The sequence below is a fragment of the Alosa alosa genome, chromosome 18, assembly GCF_017589495.1.
Source record: "Alosa alosa isolate M-15738 ecotype Scorff River chromosome 18, AALO_Geno_1.1, whole genome shotgun sequence".
Taxonomy (NCBI): Eukaryota; Metazoa; Chordata; class Actinopteri; order Clupeiformes; family Clupeidae; genus Alosa; species Alosa alosa.
In genome coordinates this window covers 21,939,567-21,958,298 of record NC_063206.1, presented here as the reverse complement: position 1 = coordinate 21,958,298, position 18,732 = coordinate 21,939,567, and the positions used below count along the sequence as shown (strand labels likewise).

General features: G+C 40.9%; 1 protein-coding gene across 2 annotated transcripts; it reads right to left on the bottom strand.

Annotated features, from left to right (window-relative positions):
* Positions 1-1,599: 1,599 nt before the first annotated feature.
* Positions 1,600-13,385, bottom strand: LOC125311904 (serine/threonine-protein kinase ICK-like). 2 transcript variants are annotated; one of them, XM_048270272.1, is made up of 14 exons: positions 13,116-13,385; positions 12,209-12,470; positions 11,115-11,169; positions 10,107-10,228; positions 9,925-10,004; positions 9,631-9,763; positions 9,176-9,347; positions 8,757-8,924; positions 4,456-4,824; positions 3,888-4,078; positions 3,662-3,804; positions 3,383-3,499; positions 3,014-3,121; positions 1,600-2,347 (listed from the first exon to the last, which is right to left on the bottom strand). In XM_048270272.1, exons 2-14 carry the CDS (start codon positions 12,307-12,309, stop codon positions 2,196-2,198), a joined length of 1,911 nt encoding a protein of 636 aa, XP_048126229.1. In that variant the 5' UTR covers positions 12,310-12,470; positions 13,116-13,385; the 3' UTR covers positions 1,600-2,195. The 2 variants fall into 2 exon arrangements, with proteins under 2 accessions (XP_048126229.1, XP_048126230.1); XM_048270273.1 differs by lacking the exons at positions 10,107-10,228; positions 11,115-11,169; positions 12,209-12,470; positions 13,116-13,385 and having other exon boundaries at positions 9,631-9,762; positions 9,923-10,004.
* Between the last annotated feature and the right edge of the window lie 5,347 nt (positions 13,386-18,732).

Sequence of the window (18,732 nt, the reverse complement as noted above, 5' to 3'; positions counted from 1 at the left end):
TGTGTGTCCCTCCCGAAGCCCCGCGCTCGGTGGAAGAGGACGTGTTCCCCGGCGACGAGCATCGTTGGTATAGAAGTAGCTGCACTCCCCTGCTAGAACCTCCAAACAAGCTCAAGGCCCATTTGTAGGAGAAACGTAGGGAAGTCAAGCTCCAAGACTTCGAACACATCCAAATGAGGCACTGCACGTGGCAGTCTGCCTTTCTTTTCACAAAAAACTTTTAAACCTATATATTAGATTATTAGATTAGATTAGATTCAACACAATATTGTCATTGTGCAGAAGCAGTGCGGACAGTAGTAATATATGGTTCACAGTAGGTATGTGCAGTATATTGACAGTAACAGTATGTAATGTAGTAGCCTATGGACAATAGATATGTACAGTATGAGTACAGGTGTGCAGTGTATTAACAGTAACATTATAAGAGTAGTATAAAAAATAAGTGTATTTGCAGTATTGTATAGACAGATATGTACAGTTGACTAGGGAGTATAGTCTACAGCAGTGGTTCCCAACCTGGGGTCCGCAGACCCCACTAGGGGTAGCCAGAGATTGCAGGGTGTCCGCACAATGTTGCCTGGGCTGAGGTTGTAAGGTTACCAAAATTATATTTCATATATATATCATATTAAATGTATAAAATCCTAATAACACACCCAACTGGATAATTAAAATTCTGTATAATCCAAATTAAAACATATATTTGTTCCACGTTTAAATTCATGTAGCTATTTACTACCTCTGAACTTATAAGTTTGTAATTAATCACTTTATTCTTTTTGTGTGTGTATGCGGGTAGGAGTTCGGGTAGGGGGCCCTGGCTTGTCTTAGACACAGGCAAAGGGGCCTTCAAGGAAAAAAGGTTGGGAAACACTGGTTTACAGTATGATAGCATTAACATAGTAGAATATTGATAATATATAAGTGTAGTTACAGTATGTACATTTAATATAAATAGAATGCTATGGGTGGGATAGGTTAGTGCTACCACCTTGTTGTCCCTGTCAAGTGGTCCATGGTCGTGCTGCAGCTCAACAGGCAAAGAGGCGTCGGTGGTGGGGTTAGTTGGTCACTGAGGTGCAGAGTAAGTGTTAGTGTTCACTAAGGTGACGGCTGCAGGGAAAAGATTCCTCTGAACCTGCTCGTCCGAATGCAAAAAAAGACCTGTAACGCCTTATGATAAAATGTAAACTGACCAATTTTGTAAATCCTTAAATCCCAGACAGGAGATATTGATGTTATGATAAAATGTGACCAATTCCCTAAATCCAAGATAACTTCTTCTGCTCCTCATGTGGCAGTATCTTATAAAAATCAGACTACAGTATTAGAGAAGCAAGTACTTCATCTTGTTTCAAGAACAAATAATTTAACAATACTGCTATTTTATATTTCCATGTGAGCACATTTAATGCTGTTGGAGTGCTTCTTTATGAAATTGTGAAATGTGCCAGCTAAGATGAATTTGAAACATTTGCATTGTATATGATTTATCAGTTTTTATAAAGTGATTTTAGATCTTACATTTTAGAAGAGACTTGCATGCGATGCAGTCAGTGTCAATGATAACAAAGTTAGCATAAATTCAAGTAAAAACAAGGGGGAAAAAAACACTTTAATATAAACATCACTGAAGACAATGACAATACATTTTTAACAAAAAGCCCATATAGAGATAATATATAAAAAATAAAAAAAATAAACGAAAAAAAACAAAGTCAAATAACACTAATAATAACATCGGCACATTGACATTTAATATGTATACTACACCTGTGTGCATCAACCATGCATATTTTTATGTCAGGAAATGTGACTATACGTTGATGGGGCAGGGGAATACATTGGGTTATACTGTGTGTAATATGTAATAACTTACAGCTTATGCACATCACCTTAGACAAAATATTTGCATTAACAACTTTGTATTTGCTGATACTCAAATGTCCTCAAATAAGCCCATATAATTAGCAAAATAAAAATAGAGTAACGTACAACACTGAGAACATGGCATATTTGTGCATATTTAGAAAGATATTTAGAAGAAAAACACTTTACAACAACAATATACAGGAGGAATAAAAAAAACAAATATTATTGCTGTTTGATATAGTATTATGTACAGAGTTGGAACATGTTACAAAACCACAAAGGTACCGTTTCAAGGCCAAACAATTCTTTGAGGATGCCACTTAATTGTGGCCATATTTGGCAGACCAATCTGTACGCCCGTGTATGGGGTGCACTGGGGGGCGTGGCCTCATTGCAGGAGTACTCTTGGTGGGTGAGGACACGTAGGATGCTGCCCCTGTCTGGCTCCGGCTGGACCTCCACGTTGCATAATCTGTTCAAGAAAAGGTTAATGATTTGATGCCATAAATAACAAGAAAATAATAAGGTCACGCAAAACAGTATTTCATCAAGATGGATTATATTCACCAACAATACTTATGTATAATAAAACACACAAAAATACAGCCTAAAAGACTAGTTTGCGCCAGAAAATTCTCATTTCATGAAAAAAAGCTTCATGTCTTTGCAGAATTTAAAAAGATAAAGATTGTGTCAGGCGCACACACTGCCCTCCTGGACATTCCATTGCCACATTTGCACTCAGGAAGGGGTCAGTTAACAATTCTGTCTCTCACAGGTATCCATTTTTTCTCTCTGCGTCTACAGCATGCATTTCAATGAAAGAAAGATAACGAAAGTGCTTTAGAAGCATTCCAAATGCCTCTAATGACTAGTGCATGGACAGCAATGCTGCAAAAAGAACACTAGCTCATTAGTGCAGAAGCTGCCAATTAGTTTGTCCCTTAAAAACACTGGAGGCAGGAAGCACTCGGCTAGAAACTAGTGACTTCTTGGCCATGAACAGCCATTTCAGACTTTAAGACATCAACACACCAAGTCCATCTTTTCTGCAAAGTCATATGTAACCATTGCATTAACATAATAACAATATCATCTTCTTCAACAACAACAACAATAACAACATCACACTTCTTACTTGATGTTTTCGAATCACAAATGGGTGCCAACTGCACTCTTGGGTTTGGAGGGCCAGGTTCTTTTTTGTAAAATGACTGGGTGTAACCACTTGGGAGTGTATTTGTTCCTGTGTTTAGGAAATAAACATGAATATGAATGGAAAACACAGACATAAGGGCCAACAATGGGGTTATGTGTGATTAAGTAGGGAAATAACACAGTGATCCTAAAATAATCACAAGACAAGAGTGCATTCCTGATTCCCATAATTTGGTTTCCCAAAACGCTGGTGTACACATAAAATAATACTATGGCTTGATGTACTTAATTTCTTGTGTCCGAGGCATTTATGTGTGTGTCCAAGGGTGGGTCCATGTATGCACTTTACCGTGATGTCCTCTGAGGGGTAGAGTCCCCCCAGTGGGATTAGTACTGGTTCCCCAAAGATGGTTTCCACTGAAGTCTTTAGTTGAACTTATTGCCACATTCTTTTTAGTACTTAGCCCTGTGGAAGCAATGAATGGCAGCAGAGACTTGTCTGTCATGTGGAAATAAACACATACTTGCTAGGCCAGATTGAAAATAGTAATAGGTACTATGTGTGAGTAGTTAGATAGCATGTTCTTATTGTATATTTTCTATCCCACGGCTCCCTTGAAAAGCTAACCTGGTAAATATCTTGATTGCTTCAAGTAGTGCTGTTTGGCCGAGGCCGTCCTCGATTGGTCCTGACAGCCCAGTATATTATTCAGATTTGTGGAAACGTCATACCTGCCAATCGTAGGACTGAAGTTTGACACGTTTCCAAACCTGGGGAGAACAACAACAACAAAAAATTAACCTCAAGAGGAACACAGTGGCGGTAAACAGTGAGGTCAAGAAGGCTAAATGACCTGCTTGAAGCCCCCTCGGCTTGTCTCCGCTTTTCAGTGGAGTGGCTTGTTTTGCCCAGGAGTGTAATGGTAGTCTCAATGTCTTCATAATCATCCCAGTCATCTTTCAGCCCTCCCGGGGTGTGGCCCCATCTTCTGCGGCCTGCTTTGGGTTTGGTGGGAAAACCTGAGAAGTTTGCATTCTCCGACTCCTGTGACAAAGGAAAATAAACAACTTACCACAACCACTTCAACATCTCATTAAAATGACAATCCCAATAAATAAATATCAGTGTACAACACACACACACAAAGTATAAACCCATAATGGCACATTTATATTTTTTATACATATATATTTTTTGAAGTCACACAATGTAGAAATTCCACTTTTCATCAACTTTCCATGAACTAGGCACCCATGTAGCACTAAAGGGATACCTGATTTGTCGAGAGCTGACGAAAAGTGTCACTGGTACAGACAGAGACATGTCCGCACATCATCAAAATTAGTTTGAAGCCATTATTTTAAGGTAAAAGAAATACAGTGCTCCCCTAACAGCTGTCTGTCAGCGGTCACCTTCTTTACCTGGCTTTGGCTGCTTTTGTCACGGATTACAGGAAAGCGTGTCTGAAGTCCTCGCTCGCCCTCCTGCTGCTGCGCCTGCTGCTGCTTCACAGTGCAGATGGAAGGATCTGGAATTAGCTCAGAGTGCCTTTGGTAAAGGGGGGCAGATGGAGGCTGGATCTGCTGCAGGGGCCGCTGGGGGGGCTGGGGCTGGGGATGTGGGGATGGTTGAGCCGGGGGTGCAGGCCTGAACTGCGGCGGCGGTAGTGGCTGCTGCTGCTGCTGCCCAAGTGGCTGTAGGGGCTGGGAGGCCTGTGGCCGGCCCTGATCCAGGATCTGCTGAGGGGTGCCCAGAGCCTGGCCCACATAGAAGTAGGAATACCGGAGGGCCTGCAATGAGCAGCAGGTGGACATGAAAAGACATGGTTGAAAAGGCAGAGAACATCTAATGGTTTCAGTCATATGATGATGACATTTTTAAAGTCATGGATGGAATTTTCTGAACAGGGTTGAAAGCTCGCACACACACACACAAACAAACACACAAAATCATACGTCAGAGCACCAGAAAAATATTAACTAACACTCCCAACAGCATTGTATTTACGATGGGAACTAACAACTGATTTACATAGAACTATAAATAGGCACTTGTTTTGTGGCTTGCACTTGCTCTCGGCTGGTACACATTAGTGAGACCCATTTTTACATAAAACAGAAAAAAAAAGTAATCCTGGATCAACAAGTACAAACTGAATATACCAAGCAAATAAATCAATGCATGTCAGTTGCAAGACATCCAGTATTCTAGAGCTTGTTTGTGACTTAAAACAAATTCCAAATACGTGTTGCTGACTAAAACCTAACAAATGGTTAAGAATGGTGGCAAGTTAAACTGTAAGCTTGTTTTGTTGTGAAAAGAAAGGCAGACTGCCACGTGCAGTGACTCATTTGGATATGGTCGAAGTCCTGGAGACTTCCCTACGTTTCTCCTACAAATGGGCCTTGAGCTTCTTTGAAGGTTCTAGCAGGGGAGTGCAGCTACTTCTATACCAACGATGCTCGTCACCGGGGAACGGGTCCTCTTCCACCGAGCGCGGGGCTTCGGGGGGGACGCCAATGGAGCGGTGAGGGAGGAAGGGGACACCCGCCTAGCCAGCCAGATCAGCCGAATCAACCCTAGCGATCAATGGGGGGACCGATGTCGCAGCCAGATCGCCCTCACATCCACTCCTACTAACTGGCCTCATGAGTATTTATACCCCGCCCCCTACATGGTCTTCACGCTGACGGTGGGACCCGTCTACCAGCAACTACCACAAAGAGCGTGAATTGCTTTACTTTGCAAGTTAAATTATATTCTACAAATAATTATGCCCCATCGACCTAAACATTGCTTTGAATTTTGGTGTTGATATAACATACAAAACATCTGAAAAAAGCCACAAACCATTTCCCAAGGTCCTTTGCGAGTATGTAAATGTACACTTTGCTATTGGTTCTTCTGTGCTGCTTTGCCCCAGCCCTATGGCTAATGTCCCACCTGGGGCTGGTATGCTCTCTTGTTAACACTTATGAAAGCTTTCTTTTCTCATGCATTGTAACACATTTCACAGGCAAACAGCCCTACATTATAAAGACAATGATACACTATTTAAAGAGGTACTTCTGACAGAATACAAGAACACTGGGCAATATTCACTTTTGTTGTTATTTCTTCTTTATTTGTTTCAACTTGATTGGTCTAGAATTTTTTATTGAATCAAATAGTTTAATGTAATGGTAGTATCTGTTTATCAAGTGGTGATGCAATAATGTGCTGATAATTCTGTTTCTGGGTCCAACTGGGCCCAGAGCAACTTGTTTATTCCACAGACAGTAAAAGAAAAGAGGGGTTTTTTTAGCGGTTCAGGGTAGCCTACAACAAAAATGGTCATTCTACTACTCACCTCTGTCTCAACCATATTAAAATCATTTGTCATGGAGACCTGGGGCCGTATTCACAAAGAATTGTAAGGCTAAAGTAGCTCCTAAGTCTTGGACAGCTTAGAGGTAGTCAAGAGAACTCCTATTCACAAACAATCATAAGCAGCTGATTGTAGCATTTCACATTGTGATGTTTTAAAATTACATTACATTACATTACATTTGTCTGACGCATTTTTAGCCAAAGCGAGTTACAACATGGTAAACAGTTTAAGTTTTAAAGCAATTCTCAACAATTTTAGGACAATTTAAAAAAACGGTAGAGTACAGTAAGAATAAGTGCATCAGTGAGTGCTGTTTTTAACAGTTAAGTGTCAGTTTAAGACGGCTGGTGAGTGCTAGGATCAGCAAGACTTGTTGTAAGTAGTGCTATGAGAGGAGATGTTCTCTAAAGAGCTGGGTCTTCAGGAGTTTTTTGAAAATGGAGAGGGATGTCCCTGCCCTTGTAGGAACTGGCAGTGTGTTCCACCAACGAGGAACAACAGATGAGAAAAGTTTGATTGGCCTGAGCGTACCGGTGGTAGAGCTAGCCGTCGTTCGTCTGAGGAGCGCAGCGGTCTGGAGGTAGCGTATGTCTGTATGAGGGCATTTAAGTAGGTGGGAGCAGAACTGGAGACTACTTTGTAGGCAAGGGTTAGAGCCTTGAATTTGATGCGGATAAAATCCACATGCAGAATCACTTGCAGGTGCATTGTAAGGGATGCAATAACACCACCAACAACAACCAAAACCATTCATTGTCAACATTTAAACTAAATGTAACCTTTCATTGTAAATCAATTTAAATTGCTTCTCTTTGCAAACATGTTTTCATACAGATTAATTTAAAAAATATTGCAAAGATACTATATCAATCTGTAGTGTATTCCATTACTAGGCTATTTGCTTTGTCTCGTACTTTATTCATTTTTTAAATTTATCTCCTGTCCTTTGCAGTACCTGTGTAGCGTCATCATCAACACAAGTAATCATCATCAGCCAATCATATTGGTCACTCCATTCAAGCTTGTGCATGAGTAATGATGTCAATCATAGTAACAGAGCTCTTCAGAGTGGTCACTTTTCCTTACTAAAAGTTGGTTTCAGCAGCTTTGTGAATAGGTTTTTAGAGAAAAGTTCTAGCTAAACATTTTAGTGTGATTTAGGAGTACTCTTAGCGGTAAGATAAAATGCTTTGTGAATACTGCCCCTGGACTTTACCCATGATTATATCATCTGGCTGCACAGCTACACTATTTACTCCATAGAGTTACGTAACTTTTTTTTAACCTCACTAAAAAGGAGGTGATGGTGAAAAGGTTCACAGGTGGTGTAAACAACTGGCTACGTTTGGACGAAAGAGCAGTAGGACCCAGACACGAGGAGAACAAGGCAACTTGTTAAACTTAATAATAAACCCGTTTAGAAATAATTTGGATGGTTAAATGATCTGTTCCGGTAAAAATGGTGACTTTCCCGCTCCCCCTAGTATGGAAGCATATAGGTAGCTTTATTCAAATGAGAATGCAATCTGCAATATGCAATTCAAAAAGACATTACATTATGCAATTGCCAATTCATTATGCAATTTAATATTGCAATTTGCATTGTATTTTAATCTGCAAAGTGACAATGAAATCCTAAAATCAATTCCAATAATTTTGGTTAAAAAATAGAATAAACATGGATTGAATTGCATTCCATTTTGCCATGGTACTTCAGTCTCAAAATTCAATTTTCAATATTCAGTTTCATCATTTAACTGTCAATTCGTTTTGCAATTTAATATTTAAAGTGCAATGTAGGATTGCATTTTAAAAACATATTTGGCAAAACTGTCAATGCCAGCCTGAAAACATTTTGGATTATTTTGGGCAAAACGTTTTGAGGCATTTTATTCAAAACCCCTCCGTGGTCATAAGCGGACCGGGGGGTGCGGTCGCTCCGGGCCCACAGCTGCCATGACCAGTGCAGCGCAAGTGGCATTTTGCCGGTTTGCCGCTCCTGCGCGTGCCGTGCGTTAAACTTTGTCATTGGTATTTTGCGCTGAGCCCAGCGGCAAACACAACAAAAATCTTTGGGACGTTACCTCAAGAGCAACCTAGCGGCAAGCGCAGCGCATACCGTATATGATGGGCTCTTTCTGCCGAACTTATGCTAACCGTTTCGCTAGCTTGTAAACAAATCCATGTGCTTTTGTTACTTTTGTTACTTTTTTCCACAGTTTGAAATAGCATAATGCACAACTTCTCCAGCAGAGGGGGAAATATAGCTATTCCTAACAACTGGATTGTTCTATGCAGCACAAGCGGGCAGATGTTTATTTTACGACTCAGAGGCTGCATGCTTGTGCTCACCTGGCTGGTGGTGGGTCTCTTCTTAGGGTCCCACTGCAGCAGGTCCTTCATCAGCTGGATGGCCTCGGTGCTGGCACTGGGGATCAGGCTCCGCAAGCTGGTGGGCACGCATTGTGGCCAGCGGAAGTTCATGGCAGACGCCAGCTGAAGCCCCTCTGGCCACTCATTCTAAAAACAGATGGGCAAGGGTGAGTGACAGCTGTCTCTTATGCTGCCAAACGCTAAAAGCCCCAGTTTTCATGAAAGTCTGTACAGATTGGCATCAACCAAATATAGCTTAGCTATTGGGCTGCTTCCAAAGGCGAATGTGCTCTAATGCATGCAAATAGCTACTCTAAATCTGACGGGTATGAAATGGTGGTCTAGACTCGACACTGGTATTTGGATGAGAAAGCAGTGTGCAGTTTTAGAGATGGTACCTTCCTGGGTGTTCCTAGGACTTGGCAGATCTTAAAGATGGTGTCAATCTCACTGGATCCTGGGAAGAGGGGCCTGAGTGTGTAAAGCTCAGCCATGATACAGCCCACAGCCCACTGGTCTATGGGAGAACTGTAGCTGGTGGATCTCAAAAGGACCTCTGGGGCTCGGTACCTGTACGACAACACGACAAACACAATCAAACAAATACAGTCAATGAAGCAAATCATGCAATCATGCTAAAGTTTCCCCACGTCTTAAAACCTGACACTTATGTGGTTAGATAGTTTTACCTGGTATTTCCCATAAGAGTTCAGTTTCACAGTCCTTGCTTAAAAGATTAACCTCAGAAGTACCTTTAAAATCTATTCACATACATGTACCTAATCATCCACTCAATAGTCATAGCATTTAACCACATTTCTTTAACAAGAGGCTCAGGGAGACAAAAACCCACCATCTGGTGGAGACATAGTCAGTGTAAGGCGGGCGGGATCTGATCTCCCGGGCCAAGCCGAAGTCTGCTATTTTCACCAGCTCCGGTCCCATACACAGCAGGTTTTCAGGCTTAAGATCACGGTGAAAAAAACCTACAGAAAAAAATGCCCAGTGAATGAGGGAAAAAAGCAATCAACATACAACATACATCTGTTATGAAGAGGTTCTGAAAAATAACCGCTTAATGTGTGACAACAAGTAATAAAAATGATCTTGAGTAATTACTTATATTTAGACATAGTTTCAGCCATACCATGCTTATGAATGAAGGCAAGGCCCTGCAGTATTTGGAACATAATATTCCTCACAGCAGACTCGGGAAACAGACGGGTTCTGTAACAGCAAAGTTAATTGTATGAAACAATTGACATTGTCGCCATCTTATACAAATTATACAAATCAAGTTCAAGTTTATTACTTATACAAAATGTTTACCTCTCTTTCATAAGCTGATAGAGGTTTTCCTTCATGTACTCAAACACAAAGTAAAGGTGGTCATTTTCACGGATCACCTCCTTCAGTTTGACCACATTGGCATGGTTGAGCTTCTTCAAGGACTGAAAAGAAATGGATAGTTAGCAGGTAGATTGTGCAGTTTGTAGCCCACTCAGAACATTAGGCCATGCAAATGCTCTCTTTCAGAGTGATCTCAGAGTTCAACAATCCTCTTGTAAGATGAATTTTGAATTCTGACTGGGAGGGAGGAAGCATGTGATCTGCAATAAGATAAACAGAAGGACAAATGTGTTGTGATTCATGAAAATCATTTGGGGGGGTGGGGAAGAACACATGCCTAATAACGATGCCAGTGATCAAGTCATGCACTTGTCATATGTCATGCGCTTGTTAAATCAACAGGAATGCTTAAGGTACTGTGATGGGACATGCTTTGGTAAACAGTGCAGTTTGCGGCAGTTCTAGTACTACTAGTGCAATCCCCTGGGGTGCCTGCTGAGAATAAGGATGCACAATTCCCCTAAACTGTGGTTTTGAGCAAGGACTTTCCGGGAAAGGAGAAGTATAAAGAAGCACTCCATGTTTAAAAGGCACAAGCAAGAGTCACCTACTACCTTAGTCTGAGCTGATGTCTGTGGTTCTGAGCTTTGGTGAGTGTTAATAAGTGGCCCTCTAAACGATTGTGGATAAAGACAGCGACAGACAATTATTACACAGTACATGTAAAATCTGTAAACACTGATCAAGGTAGCTTGTGCTCTTGTTCACACTGGTAATTTTCCCTACCCTTTTACAACACAATAGATGCATTTAGCAACCACCTGATATGGTTGCTGAGGAACCAGAGGGACAGGGAATCAATGATGACTCATGCTCTTCCGAGTCAACCATCACGGTCCTCCATCGCAGAATTTCCATGCCAAGGTAATTAACAACAACAGTACAATTTAATTTTGCTTTAATCATTAGAGAGGGATTTGACCTTACCTTAACCTCTCGTAAATTAATGCACTCCTCCCAAGAGTAAAACTTTTTCTTCATCCTGCCATATTGGGATGAAAACCACAAAGCCATGTCAATTTAAGTTCATAAATAAAATGGCCTTGACTCCCTAACCAAACCCAAAATGGAAATTGGAAAATGGAAATATTTTTTAATAAACCAGATTGTTAACCGTCGCATTTAAAATTCAGAAGGGGTACACTTGTTTCTAATCTCTTTGAGGTAATATAACGTCAAATGGCTAATTCATTATTGAATCTATAAATATTCATGTTTTCATTACAAAACAATAGTATCACAATCTCTAATAAACAAATGTTTATACCCTGCATCTGGGTAGGCATGCATTACCATCAGATGGCAGAAATACATTTTTAACAGCACACAAGTCACATATTTCAGAAATTATACCGTGGATTCAACAAGGACTAAAGCTGTGTTTGACCAGGCTCATTTGATAGCCTCAGCTCAGGGGAGCACTGTGAACATGAGAAAGTCACTGAATCAATATCACTCTCCAAAGATTACATATCTATAATGCCACAATGGACTGCCCAGTGCCCACCATCCTCAACAGAGACTTCCTGGCTAAAGGCTAAAAATAGACCACTTTATTTCAAGCCTTTACAATGCAGGCTCCATAGATCCTGTGACAGATGTCCCCTCCTAATCAGTAAAATGGGTGGGCTTGACATTGATGTATCACTTAGGCTTGCATCTGTCAGCTTAACCAGGCATGGCACAAGCAGTGACTAGAAGATAATACCACTACTGGTGCGAGACCAGTTCTTCAGACTTAATGGGGGATTTACACAGTAAATATTAGATGTGGTAAAGAAAGAATGACATGCTTTGCCTCATACAGAAACTATTCCCATGGTGGATAATAAATAATTGTGTAGTATTATTTGTGCCTTTGGTTTTAGGCACAAGATAGACCTGCAAGCAAGTCTTGCAAAACATGCATGTCAGGATCATCTGTAATCCCTTGCGTTCTCTCAGCAACACACACAAGTATCTTAACATTAATGAACATGGTTGAGCTGTACTTATTTGATGCTCAGCAGGCACACACTCACTTCTTGATGGCTACAAGCTCCCCAGACTCCAAACACCGTCCGAGGTTAACAGAACCATAGGTGCCGTCACCCAGTTGCCTGAGAGTTGTGTATCTATTCATGGTTCTTTTTGCTCGTCATCAGATGGTTGTAAAATGTAATGGTCTGAGACATGGGACAGAGAAAACCTCTTGCTGTCGAGTGGAGCCAGCTTTTGCGGTGACAACAGCAGTGGACAACTGGCACAGTTGCAAGAGTCATATTGTCACTGGCTTGCTGCCACCTTAAATAGGAAGGGAGGGAAGGCACCATTAGTGACAAGAGCCGATATCACACTTCAAAATGCATAGCCATGTATAATTATCAATGCACTATGCACTGAAAATCTGTGATGCTGATATTGCTTAGCGTAGGTTACTTCAATCACAGTGCAAGTTAGTGTAGGTTTCTCACAGTATTTAACGTTAAGTTAACGTTACACATGATTGTAAGTTACATCTAGTATATCGTGTCACACAATGTTCAATGAACAATAAAGACAAACAACAAAAAAGATTTGGCTCATGTTATACCCATTATCATATTTTGGCTAACGCTGTCAAACTATGCATTAACCTAGCGTTCGCGTGGCAATTTGATTAAAAACACCACCATTGTTCACGTTATTCCAAGTAATCGATTTTCGTTAGCTTACCATAATTTTCCTCGCTACATTAAGCTTAACGTGCATAGTTTGCATTACTAGTACCCTCAACAACGAACATGGGCAAACACTACTGAAAACATTGGTTGAACAGCTATCGATAACAAGCAAGCTGTGGCTGTAGTGTACTGTATTGACATGTCAATATTCTCTAGAAATCACACGGAATGACGCTAAGCTACTGTGGTGCTAAATATGTTTACAATTAACAGTAGTTAACGTTACCTTCGGCGAGTCAGTCCCATACAGAAACATCAGAATATGTCATCATAACATATTACTGCCTAACTAACTAGCACTTGTAGAAGCTATGCGTAACGTTGGCTGTAGTGGGCTAGAAGCTACTCCACATAGGCAATAGTTAAGATACACAACCGTGACCCTCCGCTCGACGTTACCAGTTAGCTAGCAACATGAGTTATGCTACAGTTGGTGATGGCTTTCTTGCAGCCAGCAGAGATTTTCTCTACATTGTTTTGACGATGCTTTCTCCCAATATGAATTTCCCCTGCTCTTTAGCGCCATCTGTAGTGCCGGTGTATATAATGTTACAAGGTAAAGCACTTTTAAAAATGCTAGTCTACTCCAAAATCAATTTATAACCGCGGTTAGAAATATTTTGGCAGCACAGTTGACAAGGCCAACATTGTAAGCATGCTGAGGTGGATGTAATACATGTTTCATTTTCTTCTAAACTTTTCTATATCTTCTTATTATATCTGACTGTGTGTGGGCAAGTGACAAAAAGTAGCCTACTATGCCGACACCTTTTAACGGTTAAACGATTGTAGGAGCATTTTCAACGATGCTCAATGTGAAAATTATATCCGATCTAACTGTTTAGACTGTCGCATTGGCCTCAGCCCCCCACAACAGAAGTAGAAGCTAGGTAAACAAAATGGGTTAATATTTTTAACACGTAAACGGGCTCTGGCTGAGCTCAAAAGTTCCTAACTTTCTGACATTCACGGCTTTAGCCCCATTCACTTCCATTGCTTTCTGCCTGATATTGTCAGTGGTAAGTAGACGAAGGTACGACGTTTTTTTAATTGGCACATGCATTTCCTATACCAACTGCACTAGTAGATACTGGTATTGTTATTTGAGGTTTATGTGCTGCTTGTTTAACTGATATGTATAGCTTAAATGTTGACCGACATTTCAAAGCGAAAAGTTAGCCTGCAAACCTTGATGTGGAGAGAGGCTAGCTTAAAGATAATGTTCCTATGTCAATAATGAATTTCAGACAAAACACATTTGGTTAGCCTATTGTAGTAGGGCAACTTTAGATGATGGGTTGGTTGTCAACAGATTTTTATAATGCTAGAACTATATATTTCAAACTTGATTGCGTAAGCTTACGTTAGCTAGTCAGCTCATTCACATACATTGTTAACGATATATGCTTTGAGGGGGAACACGAACTTTATCTTGATAAAATACATTTCATTCAGCATGGTAACTCATGGTATTCAGATGTGCTGGTTATCAATGGGTTTGTGATTAACGTTTTTCAGGTGAAAATAGTGCGGCAGGTTAAGTCCATATTCCAGGACAATCGTTCACTTTGTGATACAAGCACCAAAATTGGCATGAATAATCACTAGAACCTAGTTTTTGAGGAAAGCACATTAGCCACCTGAAAATCCAACATGGCGGCCATTTTTCAAGATGGCCGCCACATCAAATGTAAGAAAAACGTTTTTTTCTGTAGAACTTTAATGGCTGGGCGTATTTACATGATCTAGGCATCAATTTGTATGTTTTTTAACATGGAAAAATAAATGGTGCAAAGAAAGAAATATATTTCAAGGCTAGTTTCCAAGATGGCGGCCAGAAATAGTTGGACTGCACTCGAAAATCGTTTATCGAAGCTCACTCTCGAATATCGTTGATCCTCTTTCTCACTCGAATATCATTTATTCTCTCTCTCGAATATCGATCAAGGCCATACTTCTTGTTGGGATCATACTTAAGTTGGGAAGACTGGTGTGAGAAAAGGCAGATGAAGAGTCCACAGTTTCAATTCTGGGAGCTTGTGATGTCAATGCAATTGGTGATGTTCTCTTTGATCAGGTCTTTCAGAGAAGCAAACTTCACTTTGTATTGTCAATCATTGTCTGCACTCATCCCCTTCTTCTTTGCAAACAATAATGTCAACTATGCTAGATGGCTTTCCATACACCTTAGAGACCTGGGGGGTATTCCAAGTACATGGTTTAGTGAAAAACCTGGGTAAGTGGAGTAGAAACCTTAGAGTAAGTGGTAAACCTCCTACAACAGAGCCCTGTGGCATTGTTTAGTCAGGAGAATGAAGCCATACAGCTCTTCTATTAGGAGGTTTACCACTTACTCTGAGTTAACTTACTCAGGTTTGTCACTAAACCATGTACTTGGAATTAGCGGTGAACGATTTTGGAAAAAAATCTAAGTGCGATTTTTCTCACCAATATTGCGATTGCGATGCGATATGCGATTATTTTTAAGCTCTTTATCTTCTGTCTTATTCAATAAAGACAAGCAATATATTATTCTATAGTATGACCAACACAAAATTAGATAAGTTAAACATAAACTGTTCTTTCCTGGAGCCCAGGCCTATGTTATGATGGCATTAGGTCATTGAATAAGATTGATGAATGAAATATTTTTAATCACATTAGTAGACCTATATTTGTTGAACTTCCAGCCTTGTAAACATTTAATGATTCTGATTAGTTTCTATTTTGTTTCTATTTCATGTAGATATGACATTCTTTCGTTAGTTAACAAATAGGTCTACATGTAGTGGCTGACACGGCTTCTCCTTGTCCTGTGCTCTACATACACGCGCGCGCGCACACACACAGACCCGCTCCTCTCCTCTGTAGGCTACTTGCACGTGAATCGGAACAAACTACTGTAGATTGTTGTAGCGCAAATAAATGCGGCCGAATGACCGTTCGGCTCGGTGTTAACTAAAGGTTAGCATCATCAACACCGCAGCGCAATACACATGCATGCAAATTAACTAGTTTGTTCATATCACAACAAAGCCAATCGCGGAGAGACAAAACTCTTTAAAAAGGCAAAGTTATCAGCAGTTAGCAGCATGTATGTAGCCTAGAGCCTTAGCTGGTAGGCTAATGTTAAAACAGCTGGGTTTTTGGTGGCTAGCGGTGTCAACTACTTGCGGATAACATTATGCATCAATTCATTCATTACCTGTGAGATGAAATGTTTGTGCCGCCAACCCCCTTGGATATCGCAAATGCCCCCACTGTCACTGTACTCCAGTAAACAAAGTCCCCAGTGCACAGGTGAATGGCTGCTGTGCAGCCTGAACAGTCGTGGAGTTTTAATCGTCAGCTGGACAAGTGAACGAAGTTACCAGCCAGAGTAGCAGCACAGGGGAATTATGAACTAGAACCAGGGACATGGCAGGTTCGAGCAAAAGGTAATGAAGAGGTTTATTTTTAACCAAAGTAGCTCTACTGATCAGACCTTTCTTGACACTGTTAGCTGGTCCTCTTGTTTACGTTTTTTGCTTCTTTAGTGGTCGGTGAGAAGAGTCGGTGGCGCGTCGGCAAGCGCAAGTATAAATGTGTTTTGGTGACGTCACATATTACAAATCGCAGCCTTTGCTGTTTGAAAATCGTGTTTCATCATATCGCGATATTATCGCAAATGCAATAAATCGTTCAGCCCTACTTGGAATACCCCCCTGGTCTCTTAACAAACGCATCCTCAGTTGGCCAATGAATTTCAGCAAGGGACTTTTGATCAAGCCCATGAACAGGCCAATGCAATTGTCAAAGGTGATGGTGGTGCCATTGGAATAACTGAGAACCCATCAGCCCTGACAAAACCAAAGTACCACCTTCCTGCGAGACAATGACAACAAGACTGAACGTTTTGGGTTTCTAGCTTACCTAATTGTGACTTGGTGTCCAGACAATGTGGTGATTGTGACCAAAGAAGAAAATGTTCTTTGCATAAACCTGACAGCCTGGAAGGCCCTTGCAACCATGAAGAGGCTGACACTAGAATCTTTCTGCATGCCCTTCATGCAGTTGCGTGTAACCTGCATTGTGTTGAACCTGTGCGATTCAGACCTGCACACGCCCGGACTCGAACCCGCAAACAGCAGCACCTTGGATTGGGAGTTGAGCGTGCGGACAATCGAGCTAAAAGCCCAGGCTACTAACTTGCATGCCAGCAGCACTATTGAGGCGTCGGAGAGTGAGGTTTACCAACATTCCACACACACAGCTAAGCTACATGCGCAACAGAAGAAATCTGTGTTGATTAAGGCCTGTGACACGGATATTCTTGCTATTGCACTCAGTGTTTTTGGGACTCTATGGGATGCAGGCTTAGAGGAGCTGTGGATTGAATTTGGTCATGGTAAGTCTGTCAGATGGCATGCTTTTTGTCCATGCCCTCACTGGTTGTGATGTGTTAGCCTTTCGTGGTAGAGGGAAGTGGACTGCCTGGCAATCCTGAGAAGTGTGCCCTGAAGTGTCTAATGTCTTTGAGAAGCTCAGTCAATACCCACCAGTAATGGATGATGTGGATCTTAGCACACTTGAAGTTTGTCATGGCAATGTACAACAAGAACAGCACTGCTGATGGAGTTGATGAAACAAGACTTGACCTGTTTGCACGGAAGCAGAGGTCCTATGATGCCATTCCACCAACAAGGGCATCTCTTGCTAAGCATGTGAAGTGTGCAACCTATCAAGCTGTCTGTATCTGGGGCCAGGCAAGTATATATCAAATGAATATGTCCTGGGTTGGAGGAAAGAAGGTGACATTTGGCAAGTAGTGTGGATGACACTCCCACCAATTGCTGAGAGCTGTCAACAATTGACTAAATGTGTCAAGACTGAATGTCTGGGAAGATGTAAATGCTACAGCATTAGTCTTGAGTGTACTCCTTTGTGTGCCTGCAAATGCAATGATTACATTCATTTGTAATGCAGACATTCTGATATGGCTAGCTACAGAGCAGAGGTGTCACTAGATGTTACTGGGGCCCTGTCTCTTTCCCACACATTTCCTGTTAGTCTTTGTTGTTCTATTGAGGTAATACATGGCGCACACACACACACACACACACACACACATATACAAACAAACACATGCATTTACTTAGTCCCCCTGCCCCCTCTGAAGTTCAGTTTAAACTAGTGATCATTTCCCGATCAAGCCCTGTCTCTCTTTCCTGCTAATTTCTTGTCAATCTGCACTATTATATTGAAATTATATATATTAAACTGAAAAAAGAACATGCACATGCCCCTGCTGAAGTAACCGAACCAGCATATGTTTTATTAACAAAAAACAATTTTAATTATGCTAAAATTAATACTAAAATGTGCTATTTTCCCCATTAATTGCATCTATCTTAACAATTTAATACATTCTTTGACATTTTATCGTAGAATTGGAAAGTCTAGACCCTTTTACCTATATTTAAATATCAAGATCATCAAAATGTGATTATCCAATCCAAGTCAAAAACCAAGAATAATGGCTTTCAATGGTGGCCATTTTGGAAAATGGTGGCCATATTGATTTTTTTGCGTGGCCAATGTGCTTTTTGGATAAAGTGGGTCCCAAAGAATATTTGTGCCAAGTTTGATGCTTGTATCACAAAGTGAACGATGGTTTCACTAATCTGCCGCACTAAAAATGGAGCAAATTAATGTGATTATTGTATTTAAACCTGATATAGATTATTGGTAGAAGGTGAGTTTTATGGCGTTTTTTGGCGAGTTTTATGACTGAACCGTGGGCTGAACATGACATATGAAGCTATGTCCACGACTCATGAACGAGGGGATTGCAGTTATGATTT